General features: G+C 35.7%; 2 protein-coding genes across 2 annotated transcripts in view; one reads left to right on the top strand and one right to left on the bottom strand.

Moving 5' to 3' along the window:
• The window catches only part of LOC129231590 (transcription factor 12-like), a 153,185-nt gene extending 149,069 nt beyond the window's left edge, over positions 1–4,116 (bottom strand). The window contains exon 1 of the mRNA XM_054865951.1: positions 4,014–4,116. Within this exon, the coding sequence (XP_054721926.1) occupies positions 4,014–4,095 (82 nt within the window). The 5' untranslated portion in view covers positions 4,096–4,116. The remainder of the gene's footprint in view (positions 1–4,013) is intronic.
• A 7,812-nt stretch (positions 4,117–11,928) lies between these two features.
• Positions 11,929–18,060, top strand: part of LOC129231881 (EGFR adapter protein-like) — a 223,973-nt gene continuing 217,841 nt past the window's right edge. The window contains exons 1-2 of the mRNA XM_054866271.1: positions 11,929–12,126; positions 15,921–16,001. Coding sequence (XP_054722246.1) covers positions 11,941–12,126; positions 15,921–16,001 — 267 coding nt within the window. The 5' untranslated portion in view covers positions 11,929–11,940. The remainder of the gene's footprint in view (positions 12,127–15,920; positions 16,002–18,060) is intronic.

The following is an 18,060-nucleotide window of genomic DNA, read 5'->3' as shown; positions in this document are numbered from 1 at the left end:
TTTCTGATCATTTGGTTAGGGAAACTTAAAGCACCGATCCAGTCACATGGTTAAACTATGACGACAAAACACGCATTTTGCGTGAACCTTCCAGTACTTTACTTTAAAATATATCACAGGACCTAAAATCGTTGCTTTCAAGAGAGAGAGAGAGAGAGAGAAATTAAGGCTTCACTCTCTCTACGTTTTATCTACTTTCAATTGACATATCACAGTAGGAAATTTCATTACAAAAAGCAGAGCTGGCTTTCTTATTGTCCTTTGGCAATGGGTTAAATATTTATTTAAGTTCTCGCTCAACAATTGTTAAAATAAATATCAATCATTTGGGAGATATAACAATCCAATGTTTAAATTAATTACGTAACAAAAACGTTTCCGATTCGATCCATCACGCTTCAAACCATCCTCGCCACAACTTAATTAAACACAAAAAATTTGATCAAAATTGGTCCAGCAGTTTAAAAGCTTTATGGTGACAATCATCCGCACAGAAGATTTTTATATATTAAGATGATAGAATAACATGTATGAAAATCATTGGTGAAAAAATGTTTGTGATAGGATAAGTAGTTTTTTTAAAACGATTTTTAAAGTTCAAGAGAATGTGACGTCAAATGACTCAGGAAGAGACGTCATCCATCGAGCTCAACGGACAAGGAAAAGCCGACGAAAGTGCAGTTGGCTTCGTTTAAGATGCACTTGGCATTGTGTTTCTGGAACATTAAATCTCTCATCCTCTAGGAAATATTCGAACACCATTATTGATGTTACTTGAAGAAGATTATTAGACAGTGCTTTAACGAATCCGGAAACCATAGTGCCACAGAAGGTTGCCCCTAGAGCCCTGTGACATAAGCTTGTGACGTTTCAGAAGAGGGCACTTTTGCGCGTGGGTTTTTTAAAAATTCAGCAGTCAAAATACCAAAAGTGTTCGTACACTTTGAAATCTTGTAGTAAGACCAAAATAACGGGAAACAGAATTCGAATATGAAGTCTAATTTTTTTTCACCTCATTCCTATGCCATTCTAAATAAAACCCAGTAGTTTTTTTCAAAATATTGCCTGATTTTATTTTTTAAATTTGTCAACCCCCCCCCCCCCCCCCCCCAAAGAGAGAGAAATAATACGCCAAAAAAGTCATCGTACACAGAAATATTTTCGAATAAATTCACAATTGAAATTATCATATGTGTTTTTTTTTTATTATTTTTGCATTGTGTTGATACTGTAAAGTGATTTAACTTTAGTTTTTTGTTTATTTATTCCCTAATATTTTGCTTATTATTTTTAAATAGCTAGTATTCGTAAAAAACAATAAACACAATTTGAAATTTGATTTTCTTTCTTCATAATAGTGGTAAATTGGTTTAAAATGTCTCTAAATTAGTTAATTTATACCATTTTATAGTAAAGTGCTTGATAAAATGCTTTAAAGAAAAGAATCAGATTGAAAACAAGGTAAGAAAAGGTCAACCGGCAAAGTTAACAAAGCCTGATCGGAGATTTAGTAAAAAAAATCTATGAAATAAACACATTTGAGCGCTGTAAAAGTTTCTGCAGAATTTAATGAAACATCTTACACTTAATTTTCACCTAAAATTGTTCGCCAAGTTCTCTGATTATCTGGATTAAAAGTGACCTCTTCCCGTACAAATTTTCCTGTTTGTGCGAACATCAGAAAGCTTACGCTTTTTGTCGCAAAATGAATGATAAATAAGCTCAAAACGTTTTGAAATAACGTCTTACTTACAGATGAAAATTAATTCAACATTTTTGGCTAAATTGTTGTATAATTGTAAATAGAAGAACAAATGAGGAATTAATCTCAAGAACTTAAAGTTGAACCAGTCAATCAAGACAGTGAAGATGTTCTTGTGCAAGGGTGCATATCAGCATCAGCACTAGTTAGTTTGGAATTTTTTGGTGAAACAATGAATTATGCTGTTCATTTAAATATTTTGAAAAGCAATTTCAAACTATTAACTCGAAGATTGGTAATCGGAAACAACTTTGTTTTTTATCAAGATAATGATAAGAAGCACACAGTTTTCAACGTTCACGTCTGGTGCCTCAAAAAATCTCCCTAAATTTAGAAAATATCTCCTCAATCGCCAGATTTAAACTTAATGTAGCATATTCAGAGAAATCTGGAGGCTAGATTACAAAAATACAGCATTGAACCGAAAAAGCGAACGAGGAACAGTGAGAATCGAATTGCAGTTGAGCTCAGAAATTCATTAAAAAAAAGATAGAAAGAAAAAAACAATGATATCTTTTCAAAGACGTTTAAAAGCTATTGTTGATACTGCATGATATTCTACTAAATAATAACTTACGAAAAAGTTAAATTATTTACTAACCTATATATATTTTTTTTACAGTGTATGAAGACTTTTGTCACATAAAGTTTTAGGCACTTTTTGATTATTGATTTCTTAAAAATCAAGTTTTATTCTGTTGTTAAAAATTCTCCTGTAGTTTTGTTGAAAATAGATCATAGGTCTTATAATTAAATACCTATTCCAAAATATTAATTTTAACCAATGAATACAGGCACATTTCATCGAAAAGTATAAGTGTACGAACACTTTTGAGAGCCACTGTATATGAATGTCACTAACTTAAAAAAATATTTAATGAGCAAGAATTTCTAGTAATGGACAGAGGTGCCCATGCCCTCAAGCCAAGCCATGTAATAGCTAACAGGCCTGAGGGAAACCCCCATTTACCCGACTTCTTTGCCCTCAAAGGCGATGGCACGTTCCCCGTTATATGCTACAGAGCAGAGCCTCTCCCCCCCCCCCCCTAAAACTTTTCAGTGGTGCAGTCCAGACATGTCATGGGCACCCCAATGACAGAATATGAAACACTTTGTAGATGCATATATTTTATTATTAAGTTTTAAGACATTAGCAAATATAAAAATTAGGTAGAAACTAAGTGCTATAAATATTGAATTAAGAAAAATATTTTGGGAGGCAATCACATAATCAAAAAATGTAACCTTAAAAAATCAGTTCCCTTTTGTCACGTACACATAACTGACATAATGTATGCCTTTTAATATTTTTTCCTAGTCATAAATAAAATGATTTGATTGATACAAATTTCGCATCTGCTCCGAAAATTATAAAATCAACATTAATCTTTGCAAAAAGATGGATGCACTTACATTGGGGACTGATTAACTGACTAGACCTACCCTAGCTGGGCTCAGGCCAAGTTGCTGGTCTTCTCGTTTTTACAAAATGTTAAAAATACTTTTTACAAATATTTAGATCAATGCATTCTGAAGCAAATTTGCTTTTTAAAGAAAAAATACCAATAGACTCCCCATCAACCGAAAACCACTAAAACACAGGTTAAGGATTAAACAATTACACAAACCTAGTTTCAGAACCATTTAATTATTATTTTTTAAAAGAATCACTTTGAAAAAACGAAGTATATATAATTTAACAGAATTTCGAACAGAAACAAAACAATTTGCAGGCACCTGTCAGTGCACCAAGGACTACAAGCCGAAAGAAGACAAAAAAATGATTACAATTAAATTATTATTGCACAAATATTAATGCTTTTTAAGCAATGTGAACTTTTCAGCTTCAATATTCATGTATCAAAAACAATAACAGTAGTACTTACAGCTCTGTAAACAAAGATGTAAACTCAGCAACAGATTTAAAATGCACATGTGTTGGATTTAAATACTGAGCATCACTTTAACAGCGTGTCAATTTCTAGATTTTGAAATTAACCAAATTCTTTGGAGCAAAATTATTTAATTTGCATCATATCCTGAGCTTCTCTTTATATCATGCGATCATACATACCTTGGACAAGTAGAAAACGTTAATAAAAGTAATTTAGCAACAAGCATTATCGCATAACAACAATGAAGATGGAGGGACCATCCTTATGAATACCTTGAAAGGAAGATCGTACACCAAAATGAAGAAAGAAAATAAAAATGCCCATTGGGACTGAATCGGGAAAGTTATATGTTTTACCTTGTTGTTTATTTGCTATCTTGTTAAAGCAATTCTGGAAAACTTCATATAAATGCATCGGCTCATCATCATTTGTCGCCATGATACTACATGTACAACAAACATACTCTCAAACTAAACGTCACATAAAAGTTATTATTCTGCTCTATGCCGTTAGATGTCGTTGATTCAATAGTGGTTGACATGGAATTAAAAGAGAGCAAAACCAATCCTCTGTTTTGATAGAAACGTGCACAGATGTCGCTAGAGAGGAAAGTCCAAAATCAAATGCAAACAGATTCCGCACTATACAGTTTCAGAGTCCCATACAGTTCCAGATGTTTAATCATACTTATATTTATCCTGACATCTGACGCAAAAATAAGATTCAAAAAACACGCAGTGACTCTTTGAAGTTACAAAAGAACTAATTTAGTATACGAAAAAAAAGGAATTAAGGGTATTTTAAACATTTGTCAATGACTTTTGGTCCTAAAAATAAACGTTAAAAGTTGTTTTTCAAGCCAGGACACTACACACGGGCATCTCGACTATACATTATTGGGAGGAGGATTCTTAATTTATCGAATGAAACTCTGCATTTTACCGCGGTCTAGGAAGATTGGGCGCCGGGAACATCGGGCGCATAGCATTTGGGCGCCGGGAACATTGGGCGCAGAGCATTTTGGGCACCAGGCACATTGGGCACGGGCGTATTGGGAGCCGGGAACATTGGGCGCCGGGAACATTGGGCGCCGGGAACATTGGACGCCGGGAACATTGGACGCCGGAAACATTGGGCGCTGGAAACACTGGGCGCCGGGAACATTGGGGACGAAACGGGAAGATTGGGCGCCCGGAACTTTGGGCGCCGAGCACTTAGGGCGTCGGGAACTTTGGGCGCCGGGAACATTTGGCACAATGTGCTCAGCTCCCAATGTTCCCCGCGCCCAATTTTCCTAGACCGAGAATAGGGGATTCGGGATTTCTCCATCGTAACTTTTGCGAAATTGATAATGTCCTAAGAAACCAGTTTTAATTTTTTCTGGTGTTTAAACAAAAGGGTGGGGCAGGGGGGCTGGGCTCTTTTGGGGTTTTTCAAAATTGAAGTCTTAGAGGCTCAATTTCAAGCTTTATTTGTCAAGACAGGGAAAGGGGGTAGCTAGGGGACAGAAATGAAGATATTTCTCGAAATTTTTACGATCTTTTTAGAAAGAACCTAAGGGGGGGAGGGTAAAAGTTCTTTAGGTGGCGCTCAGCCCCTTATTTTCCACGTCAATTGAGAGTAACAATAGTGAAGTAATTAATTTTAGTAAATGAATGGTTAAATGTGTTTAAAAAAGTAATTGTTTTTTTGTACTTTCAGGAAAGTATTAAGCATAATTTTTCTAAAAATATTATTATCAGACTCAATTAGAGGTAAACCAGACCCATGTGCGCCGATAGAACCAAATATGGGGGGAAGGGTGGGGTTCACTTGATGCAAATCGCGAAAAAAAAATTTTTTTTTCTTTCATTTATTTTTAACTAGCTGCATTGCCCGGCTTTTTGCACGGTCTACCTCGAAAAAAAGGTTTTGTCAAGTGACGCGTGATTAACAATCATGCTTCAATTAAAGAAAAAAAATACAACAAGATTTCCCGTCAAAATACATTCTTAAAGAAAGAAAACGGCAAATCAAAAGTTCCCAAAAAAAAATTAAACGCAACTCCCCAGAAATACAACTAAAATCCTTTTTGAAAAAAAAAAGAAAGAAAGAAGATAAGTCGCTAAATAATAATCAAAAGGGGATAAAATTTTACCTCAAAACTAAAACAAAATTTTATTAAGCCACAACCGAGAGAAAAAAAAAGTGGCAAAACCTTCTGAACGCTAATTTAAAATGAGATCACTCAAACGATAATTTTCCGCTTTAAAATTTCCGTTCCATTACGCTTCGCAGTGCTTTTTAATTTTTTTGTGCTGATTTTACAGCTTTTTTTTTTTTTTTTTGAAACTCGAAGGAAATGTGAAGGAACTCTGTAGGTGTTTTTCACGGACTTTCGAATGGGACCTGAATCAAAGAAATCGGATAATTATTTTGGGTGGAAAGAACCATTTAATGCCATTTTCGGGCTTTAAAATTAAAATTCGAACGGTTCAGTCCTTTTTTGGCGTTCGAAAACCCTCCTACATTCTTTCGCTTTCTTCTATATATTAGATATAGAATCAAGCAAAAAACTAACAGGCACAGGTTTAAAGGGGCACATGTTCGAGGACGCAGAGGAGGGAGGGTGATCAGGCCGAGTAGGGACGAGCCAGCCCATGCACCGGCCCGTGGGCCAATGGCGCGCAGGGCCAGTCCGCCACCGGTCGTGGTGTACGTTCTTACGTGATTGCAATTCGTCCTTTGCTTAACATGAATTGATTTCTTTTTTATTTTTGAGCTATCACATTGCTTATTGTTCTCACTTGACTGTTTTTAGCGTTCCTATGATTTTATCCCCCCCCCAGTGGCGTAACTACAGTGTTTGCCGCCCGGGGCGAGTCCTCAATTTGCCGCCCTTTCGTTGTACAGTAGTTAATACATTAAACTGTCCATCCAGGGTGTTTAAATTAAAACTAGAAATTTTATTAAAGAAAAAAGAAAGACGTAATTATTTCCTACATACTTACAAAAAAAAAAAAAAAAAAGAAGGGGTGGGGGGTGGCCCACAATTGGAAAAAATTGCAAAATTTACGTTTAAAATCGAAAATTTAGGCTGTTTTTGATAGAGTGAAACGAAAGAGTGGGTTGGGTTTGTTTTCGATTTTTTCAAAACTAAAGTACCTTTTATTAGTGTTTCTTTGTTGATCCCATCTATCTTTAGTGACGATAAAGGGTTCCCAAATACTTAATTGCTTCAAAAGTTTTGTGAAGCCGGGCATCTTTCTCATGGAAAATTTCCGTAATAGACGCCCGACATTAGACTTTGTTTGATATTGAAAATGTTAGGAGCAAAAGGGGGCAGAAGGAGGTTTCATTCCCAAAATCTTTCTTCAAGCAAAAGTTCATTTTAAGTTATCCTTGAGAAGGAAGAATTAGCGAGCTCTCCCACCCGCGGAAATTTCTGTGAGCGAAATTTTGGACTATCTTTGGGGACGTTAGGAAAAGGTTGCGGAGTTCGGCTTTCCTTCCTCGAAAATTTTTCAAAATTGAAGTTTCCAAAACGCAGTTTTTAATCTTTGGAGACGTTAAATGAGGGGAGCGGGGTTGAATGAGGTATCTTTCTTGGAAAATTTCGGAAATTGAAATAATAAAAATGTATTTTAAGCTTTCTTTGATCGCGTTAGGAGATAAAGAATAGTCAAGGTTTCAATGCTGTTTTCAAAAATTGATATTGAAGTATCAAAGCTTTAAAATCGCTATTTCAGGCTCTATGTTGAGACTTTAGAAAAAAGGGTAGGAGTTTTCTCCAGGAAAGTTTTCAAAATTAAAGTCCTAAATATATACTTTTTGGGTGTGTTTGCTACGTTAGAAGAAAAGACTGGGCTCGGAGTTCTACTCAGAAATTTTTAAATATTGAGGTCTAAAACCGTATTTCTAAGCTATCTCTGGTAATATCAGGAAAAGAGATGAAAGTTTCAAGAGCTCTCCCTCCTTAAAACATTTTGAAGCTATCTTTCACGCTGTTAGACTATAGAGTAAAGGTGGGAGAGGTTCCCAACCAAAACTATTTGAAACTGAATACGCTAAAAAACAATTTTAGACTATGCTTGACCAAGCTGAGGGACCAAACAAAATGTTGAAAAATGAAATTCGCTTACCTTCCATAAGGAATATACTAGCATAAGATCCAAAGTTGTCGGATGGATGTTCTACTCTCAAAAACGGGAGAATAGAAATTCCTTTTTACTTTTTTTGATATAGGGAACTCTTGTAATGAATGAGAAATCAAAATAAACCCTGCAACTTATGAAGCCAACCCTGTGATGAGCAATAAATTCTTTCGTGTACCATTTTCACCTCCCCCTCCCTTTCTTACTCTTGTCACGATTTTCTTGAAGTTTAAAATAATAATAATAATAATAATAATAAAACGGTTTTCTTTCACTAGGAGGTTTTCAAGAAACTCTCTCAAAATCCAGTGTTAACTCTTTCTTACAACGAAAACTTGAAAACATCACCGTTTTCTTCCTCCTGGTGTTAACTTCTACAGTCTAAAAAAACATTGGTCCCATGCTTGTCCACTGCCGCCCCCCTCTGAAAAAAAAAGGAATTGTGCTGATATGCTATCAAGACTTTTGAAAGTTTTTTAAAGAAAGCAGAAAGTATTGTTACAAATTCTGTTAATTATTTTTATGATTAATTTGTTGTAATCTGCCTAAATTCGGCGTTTATTCCATTATTCTTCATCTAGAATTATTGTAGTAACTTAACCCGTAAATAATTTTTTGTAATGTACATACAACCCCCTAACATTCGGCTGAAGTATACGGTCCCCTCATTTCTGAATGATAAAATTTGTGAATGGAAAGAAATGAGAAAGTGGTAGAACGATGTAGGATTTTCTGGAATATTTAGAGCTCTCTTTCAATGTTTATAAATAGCCGTGCCGCGGATAAAAAGTCAGTCTCGACTGAGCCGTTGTGCTGAGAGTGTATTATTTCTGATTTGATATTAGAGTGTATTATCTCTTTTGCGCTGTGTTTTTGCGTATTTTGATGTAAATACGTGTGGGACCGTTGAGTGTACGGTGTTAATTGATATTTGCCTAATTGCTATGGTAATCTAGTAGGTGTTAACGATATTTCTTGTACATAGTTGTAAATAAATCTCCAGTGTATTTCTCAAGAACTGTGTCGTCATTGAAAGGAAATTTGAAGTTGTATAACGAACTCTTAACAGTATTGTATAAACGTAATTTCAATTAGGTAGTGGACACAAAAGTCTCACAATTCGAAGATTTTCTTTCTGCTTGCAGTAACAGATTAAAACCATACTTTCCTTATTTGAAAAGTACGCTCAATTTTTCTACAGCAAAAGGGTTAATTTGCCACCCCTCAAAAAGTGCCGCCCGGGGCGGACCGCCACACCCTAGCTACGCCACTGCCCCCCGCCTCCCTCTGCAGCACCACCATCGACCGGCCTGTCCCGATGCTGCTCCTCTAGCGGAACCCGCCTCCAGGTTGCGTCCATATCCTGAATGCACAGTGCACACGCATACATACACACCTACACGCACACGCGTATATACGTACACTTTCACCCACACACATACCAACACACTCATGCTTGCACACAGACACAAACACACACGCCTACACACATATACATACACACACGCCTACACATATACATAAACACACGCCTACCCACACATATGCACACACACACTTACACACATATGCACGCACACATACTCCACAAACACACGCATACATACACACACGCCTACACACATACATACCCACACAAAGACACACACACACTCATGCCTGCACACAGACACAAACACACACGTCTACACACACATACATACACACACATATGCACACACACACATGCATACACACACAAACACTCGTGATTGTGAAAAACATAATTTGAACTCAAGATGTCAAAATTCAAATACATTTTTTTTTCTTAAAACATTACTTTAAATTTCTTTTAAATGTATTGAAAAGTTTCAAACAAAAATTTATTAAAGTAAAATCCCTCCCCCTCCCCCAAAACCAGGGGAGCAAAGTCACACCCTTAAACCCCGAAATGGGAAGATTGTGCGACGCAGATTGGGCACTGGAAACATTCGACGCCGAGCATTTTGGGCGCCGGGAACATTGGGTACCTAGAATATTGGGGCACAATGTGCTCGGCGCCCAAAGTTCCTATCTCCCAAAATGCTCGGCGCCCAAAATTCCCAGCATCCAAAATGCTCGGCGCCCCAAGTTCTCGGCGCCCAATCTGCGGCGCTCAATCTTCTTAGCAGGGCTGCGGAGTCGGAAGGAAAATGGCCGACTCCGACTCCTGGATTTTGAAACGCCCGACTCCAACTCCGGATTTTTTTTTTTAATTGTATTTTTTCAACTCCCTCTCTCCCTTCAGAGGAAGGGGGAAAACCTCTAAACAGAGATTGAAATATTAATTCCTTTTTATGACAATTTCGCATTTTGTTTTTTATTGTAAACACAAGACGCATACAACGTTAGAAATTCAATTTGAAAATCAAATTTTCTAATAATTACGAGTTAAAAAGTGAGATAATTTAAAAATTCCTTTTAAAAAATTTGAAATGGATTATCTGTAATTTGCCCCCTTTCAATGTTTAGCAAATAGATACTGATCAAATGTGTGCTTTCAATTTTTGAAAGCTGTAACTTGAGAGAAAAAAGCTTTATTTTCTAAATCCAAGTTATTGAGAGGGGGTGGTTTGCCCCGGGCGACACCCATCTGGTAGATGACACCCAAAGTTAATTTCAGAGTTTATAAGAAATGTAAATATTTTAATTCTGAAAATTTTCGCGAATATACCTTAAATTATATTTTATCAATAAAATTTCAACGAAAATAGGGCATATATACGTCAGAGGCTAATTTTACACAAAATGCGGCGGTATACAAATTTGTACGAATAGCTTTTACTAAACCTATGTTTCTTCTTCGCTAAAGTTTTAATTTAAATTTTATTGGCTGCTTTAGAATTAACCTTAATATGAAGATTTTAAGATTAATTGCAATTATTGAGCGTTGTAATCAAGGAATCATATACCCTTATTTTGTTCCATACTTTTTAGTGAGAACCAAGCTTATAGAAATAGTCTTAATAACGAAAAAAACATTAGATTATTTCATCGGATCTTTTGGATTCGTGCTTTCGCGCAAGAATTTCTTTGAATTTGCCGATCGCCCTTAAACGTTTCAACCTTAGCTACGGGCCTCGATTAACTAATTTGTTGCGTTTCTTTTACTATTTTATAACTGAGATCGAACAAAACACTATATTTCTCTTTTTATTTGAAAGTGATTACTTGAAAATGTTAGGCAACAAAACCGTTTGCTGGCAGTTGCTGTTTGTTAAGTTAAAAAGCAAGCAAACTAGTGGACGGCTACAGAAAGTTCGGTAAGCACTCAAGCTAGCTGATTGCCATAATGGCAGTTATTTTCTCATTAGTATTATACATGTAATCGAACCAACTGGTAGTCAGTTTTTAAAAAATGAAAGGAGAATCAGTGAAAAGGAAAGAAAAAAAGAAGCCCGGAGTCGGAGTCTGCATGATTTCTAAGAACTCCGACTCCTTTACCCCAAAATCAGTCCGACTCCGACTCCGCACAGCCCTGCTTCCTAGACCGTCCTATCCTGACTTCCCACTTGTGATTGTCCTAAATGTTCCACTTGAATTCGACATCCAACAGCGATTGCAATTCTGGTCGATTGCGATTATCTCTCTTGCGACTGTGTAGTGTTTCACTTGAATCCAGCCGCAAAACATTGTGTTTACCTGTCGGAGCGCTTTGTTGGCCGCGCTAAAAGCGTCATCTAGCGGCTAAATTCCCTGAATATAACAGGCTACTCAGTAACATCAGATCCTCGTAGGCTACGTTTGGGCCCTCTAAAATTGCCATCTAGTGGCGAAACTCCCTACCCCTGTCACTTGTTTTCGTGGTAAAATAACAGCCTTCTCATGGCTCCTCAAGCTACAACAGATCCTCGTAGGCTACGGTTTCTCTTTCGTTTTCGTATTATCTCTGCGGAATTGCATGTGTTTTTGTTGATGTTTGTGGAACCTTTAAATTTGTTGTACCATGTGTGAATCTTGTGTTGGCACGAAATATAAGTGTGATACACTTGTGTGCTCTAGCAAAAATCGAATCATGTGTTTTTTTTCACCTCAAATAAATGTAAACTCTGTTTTCAGAAGGAAAAACCAATGAGTAAATGTTTATTATAAGTGATGTAGAAGGTAGTATGTAAATTTCTTTACCGAAAGGATGGAAAAAAGTTTAAATTCGAAGATTTTTAGCAAATTAACTGCCAAAAGTGAAAGCACATTGAAAAATAAATCCTACGGTAATTATGAAATTGAAGATTTGCCGGATGGATCTTGTTTCAGTCGAATTTTAAAAGTGAATTCAGAAATAGAAATTGATTATGGATCTTCGATCAAAAAATGCGAGGTAAGAAGATTTACGTGCAGGCTTTTTCACAAGGTTTTTGCACAATAACGAGACGTATTTTAACGAGGGAATACTGTACTTCTGTTATATGATGTTCAGGGTGACTTTCATGTATTGCAGTTGTTTTGAATGGATCCCTAGATAGATCTCTAGGTCATAGGCTTCATTTTGGGTTTATCGAGTTCTGGATGAGGAGTTTTGAAAAAATCCCACAAACCGGAAGGTTTATCATGAGACAATAAAACACAACTTCATAGATTCAAAGGTTGAGAATTTTTCATTTTGTAATCAGCATGACTTGGTATTCAAATTGTTTAAAACTTGTGAATCCATTCTATCAGTGCTATAGTTGGAGCAAACCTAACCTGGCAGCACAGTAATATTGTGTTTAGGATCTGCGTAGCCTTTACAGTGTTGCCAGGTTAGGTTTGCCCTAACTATAGCTTTAAATCTTGCAAAGCATAAATAAATTAGCATAATAAAAGCTTGTTGAATGTTTTATAGGAATCATCAGCTTGCCAACAAAACAGAATGTAAATTTGTGCATGTTTGTGCCCAGATGATTGTATTAACCCTAGAGAAGTTGCGCTTCGGTCGATTCCCCGCCCGTTGTCAGATATTTCGCTCTCTCCCACCACCCCTTATTCTAATAATAGGGCCCATCTGTGTAGCTGAAGGTCAGACTCTCCCCAGCCCACACACTTAGTTCTGAGAATTTTCTTCGGTATTTCAAGGTTGCATAGCTTTTGGAAATGTATGTTGGTCATTTAGACCAATAGCGCACCATCCTAGTCAGGTGTCATTTTCTCCCTGGCACTTCCTTTCTTCTGCTTTCATCTCACGGATGGCTACGGAGGGGAAAAGACCAAAGCTTGAGCACTAGCGTAACAAAAGGAAACGCGACTTCTTTAGGGTTAATGGTTTCTAATACTCTTAACAACTAAAGCTTTCATTGAATGTGTGACAAGCGAGATATTCACCAATTTTTCAATCAGAGTTTTTACTTACTACTATTTACTTGTCTAATTTACGTGTATCTTTTATGCAATTGAGAAAATAATTCCTAGGATTGGAAATTGTTTACTCATTAAACAGAAATAGCTTAAACTGAAACATTTAAACTATATATTGATACAGATTCAAGCATGGTCTATGTCAAAAAAAATATTGCATGCAGTTTTTTTTTGAAAATATAATAATTTTATTTAAAAAATGGAAAAAAAACGAAATGTTGGGGGTACCGAGAGTTGCTAAATGTGAGCTTACAACTATGTTTTATTAATTCTTACTAAATACTTAAAACTAGTGATGTGCCGGATCGTTTAAAAAGAAGATCCGCGGATACGGATACGGATCCGGATCATTGGTGGCAAGATCCGCGGATACGGATACGGATCTCAAAATGTTTTTACCCAAATCAACTACCCAAGTGTAGAATTTGCTACGGAAGGTATTCCCGTTAGGAAAATGGCATTGTTTCTTCAAAAAATGTCATCTACGACAAAAATATTATCAAGACTATGATTTACTCTTTAAAGACATATCCGTTAAAATTGAGGGGGAGTAAGCTTATTTCTAGATAGCTTGGTAGATGTATGATACAGGAGCAAGAATGTAAAGCTGCTTCTGGACAGGCTAGAAATATTTTTTCGCATTTTATTTCAGCATAAATGCAGCGCTGACCCATTCCACCCGACTTACCCTAACCGACGAAATAGCAGAGACGAGAACACCTTTACAAACAGTGAGTAAAGAATTTAGTCTCACTTTTTTGAAGGATGCCGAGAAAAACCAAAAGGAAGAATAACATAACAAAAAAAAAACAATATTAAGTTAAAAATTAAAATTTAAAAAAACATATCAAAGCGGGCCGACCTCATATAGAGATGAATTTCGCGGGTCAGAACACGCATTGCTGGCAAATATTAACTGACAGCAGATAGAAATTTTAAATCATTGAGTTTTTTCTCCTTATCTTCCGACTATGAAATCGCTACCAATCACGCGTGTACAGGCTTAGAGAGAATAGCATTTAAAATTTACTTAACAAGATTAAAGCTCCTACTGTATATAACTTGAAAGTTACAAATAAATATGAAACACAGAAAACTTCGTTCTTTCAATTAGGGTCATTATTTTTACGTACGGGTAACTTTTACTACCATAATTGTAAAAAACGTTAAAGTCGGTTTTTAATTAATATTTCCAGTAATTAAAGTTCTACAAAAACGAGGCCAAGCTAAGAACACTTTCGAGCAAGTCACCTTTTGAACGAAAAAAGCAACTATCAAAATCGGTTAACCTATTTAGGAGTTACGATGCCACAAATAGACACACAGATACACACTTTTAAAACTTATTACCCCTTCTCTTTTGTGACGGGGGGTAGAAATTGACTTCGGAAATGATCCCTTATAAATTAAATAGGGAATAAAACCTAATTTAAACGGAATTAGAGTCTTTTATTCAAATATTAAACTATTTTTAGAATAGAAAAAATCCGTTTAAGATCCGCCAAAAAAGTAACGGATACAGATACGGATACGGATCTTTAGTTTCCCTCGGATATCCGCGGATACGGAGACGGATACGGATATCCGGAACATCACTACTTAAAACCATGCCTACTCCTATAAGCATGACTAATAGTCACTTTAAACTGATGAAAAGTGACCTACTTGTATAATTAAGAGCATGTTTTACTTCTCTAGAAAACCAGACAAGACATATCTTTTTAGAAGCTCCCTTTTTCTTGTAAGGAGCATAGTATTTAACTTTTTTCTGTAATTTTCTCTTGAACTCTGTCCACTGCAGATCAACGAAGGGCATCTGGTTTTGAAGGGGTCATTTCCGGAAGGGCAGCTAGCATACTTTAGGGTGGTTAGTGCTCCCCTGGCTTTGAAAAATTAATGTTTTTACATATAAGTGGGTGTGATTTTTGTTGTTTTTGAATAGAATTCACTTTGAGTGTTATACCCTTAACTGGAAAATTTTGAAATGATGGGCCTGTGGTCATAAGTCATTTCTGGGGATAAATAGGGGAATCTGGGTCAAAAATTTCCAAATATAAGTCCCCAAAAGTTCAGGTTTAGTATGTCTATGATCGTTTAAAGGGGTAGGGTCAAGACCCAGTTGGATCCGTGCCTAAGATCAGCATCATCATTTTTCAAGCTTGAAGAAAAAAAACCTATTTTAAACTTTTCCCAGTAATAATAACCATAATACTGGTGCAACTAAATTTAATTTTTGCAAACTGTGTATGTATTAATGATAGGCATAGTATTCTAGAGCATTATATATATATATATATATATATATATATATGTATAATAATGATAATAAAAGTGAAAAATATTGAAAAGACCACACCAAGAGCCCATAGATGTGCAACGCAGCAAAACTAAAAAGCCAAGTAAATATAAAATTAAGCAAACAGAATTTCAAATATTAAGCAAATTATAAATAATTAATGATGATAAAAAGGAAAATTGCAAACAGCTATTAAGTAGGAAAAGATAAAGTATGAATCCAGAGCTCATCAGCTGTGGAGGATATATATATATATATATATATATATTTAATATATGTAGTGTTTTTTTTTTTTTTTGCTCCTAATACTGCTTATAAAAGGTTGTCAACCCTGATTTCATGAGTGCTTGTCTTTCACCCCCATTAAAAAAAAAAAAAAAAAACCCTCCAACAATAAATTTTTCCCCCCCTTCTATCTGAAAGTTGTACAGACTGTTACTGCGATTTATGTCTTAAACATGTTTTTTTTTTTCACTTAATTTTAGTACATTGGAAGCTTCTTAGTGGAAGGAAATGATCAAAATTCTAGGACCGATTTTGTAAGGACACAGTTACGGCGTATTCAGGTAAGTATTAACCTTTGAAAGTTAGCTTAAGTTTTGTGTGTTTAACTTTTTCTTACATTTTTAGATTTATTTAAAGATAATTTAAGTTTGTCCAGGGATGGATACAGAAATAGTTTTTGGAGGGTGATCATAGAAGGAAAAGTGAAGAGCAAAACTATTCGTACTGAAGTTCTCATAAGGGTTGTATTTTCTTTTTAAAAATTATTTTTAGTATCCCTTAAAGCTAATTTGTCTACTTTTAAAGTACCAAAAAATTATGTACTAATTTACTTTGAATGAGGATGCACAATACAGTTTTAACATTTTAAGGCAAATATAAATATTAAATATGTATAATTTCATCCTTAAATAAGTGTTATAACAAATTGATAGGTTTTAACTAAAAGCATTGGCATGATCAGGATCCACGCTAGGTATTTTAAATCGGTAGCAAATTGATGATTTCAATCAAAGAACAAAGTGTAATTTTATAAAATATGAAATGTAAAAGCTTAGGGTAGGCCGGGCATGTTTACGTGGATTTTGTTCAATAAATTTTCTAATTTTTTAGTTTTAACTTCGGAAATTTTAGACATTGCGGTTTTATGAAGCAGTTAATGGAGTCAAAATTGGTATATTCAGTTGTTGCTCAGCTTGTGTTTTTAACAGTTAAAAAAATTGCTTTTGAATCCAAGTCGGTTACATAAACTTGCCACGGACACGGGTCATGTTTACGCATATTTATTTTGACACCTAACATGGTTCTGTTAGTGTTTTGAACATAATGTCTTACCATCACTGAAATAAAGCAAATTTATTACATACTGCATAGTGTATAAAGTTGAAGCTGATGGGGCATGAAGACAGCACTATATGATTGTAAGCTTACGATACAAATGTGGAACTTAATTAAAAATTAAATGGTAATTTTCAAAACTAAATAGCCGGAAAATACTAAAAGTGTTTGAGACAGTTATGAGCAAAAAAAGTGTCAGGGGCACGTTTAAGTGCGACACAGTAAGAATGATCATAGAGGTACTCTGACGTTCAACGTGTAAACTTGACCCGTTGTCAAGTTTGTATTTATTTTTAACGTGCAAAAAAATTGAATATTTCAGTTCATACAAATACAAGTCTCAAAAAAGTATAAAATTCTGCTATTTTTTATACGAGGGGGGACCCAAAAGAAGCCGGACTAATGGTGCAATGCCAATCCTAGATGTAGTAGCTAGATGGCTCAAGTAGAGACCTTCACAAACCAGCTGTGCAAGTGGCGTCGGTTTAGTTGATAATGTCTGATCGTAGTGTTGGTTTTCTCAGGCGTTGTTGCCTTCTGCCTGCAAACTCATTATGGCAGAATTAAAAGAACAAACGGTAAGCTGGAAATTTTGCTTCCTGCTTGAAAAGTCGGCTACGGAATAGCTTACCAAATGCTTCAACAAGCTTTCAAGAACGACGCTATTTGCCGTACACAAGTTTTCGAGTTGTTTGGGCGCTTTAAACGTAGTAATATGAATGTTGAAGATCATGATAGCTCTGAGCACCCTTCATCGTCTCAAAATGATGAAAACTTTGAAAAAATCTGCTAAAAAATCAAAGAGAGTCGTCGTTTTACAACTGACGAAACTTTAGAAGAAACAGGAGTGAGTTGGAGCTCACGCAGGCGATTGGAATAATGGTTCCTTCACCATGATAACACTCCCATACACACAGCCTTCACTATTAACCGCTACTGGGCCTCTCAGGGGTGGCTAGTCGTTCTTCGACCCCCCGTATTTGCCAGACTTAGCCCCCTGTGATCTTTTTCTGTTCCCGAGGATGAAAAAAATTCTGAAAGTGAAGCGTTTTGATGATGCAGAAGCTGTAAAAATTGCTTCGCAATGGGCACTGGACATGGTCAAATTTAAAGAGTTCCAGGGGGGCTTCTAATAGTGGAAAAAAAAAAAAAATTAACAAGTGTATTGCATCTAAGAGTGAACACTTTGAAGGAGACTAAAGACATTTTGTGAATAAACTAATATATAAATATTTTAGAACAAAAATCCGGTTATTTTTGGGTCCCCCCTCATATGTTTTTTTG

The sequence above is a fragment of the Uloborus diversus genome, chromosome 10 (genome assembly GCF_026930045.1).
Source record: "Uloborus diversus isolate 005 chromosome 10, Udiv.v.3.1, whole genome shotgun sequence".
NCBI classification, from domain to species: domain Eukaryota; kingdom Metazoa; phylum Arthropoda; class Arachnida; order Araneae; family Uloboridae; genus Uloborus; species Uloborus diversus.
Note: the sequence above shows the minus strand (reverse complement) of the source record. Positions and strands in the feature narration are given on the sequence as shown.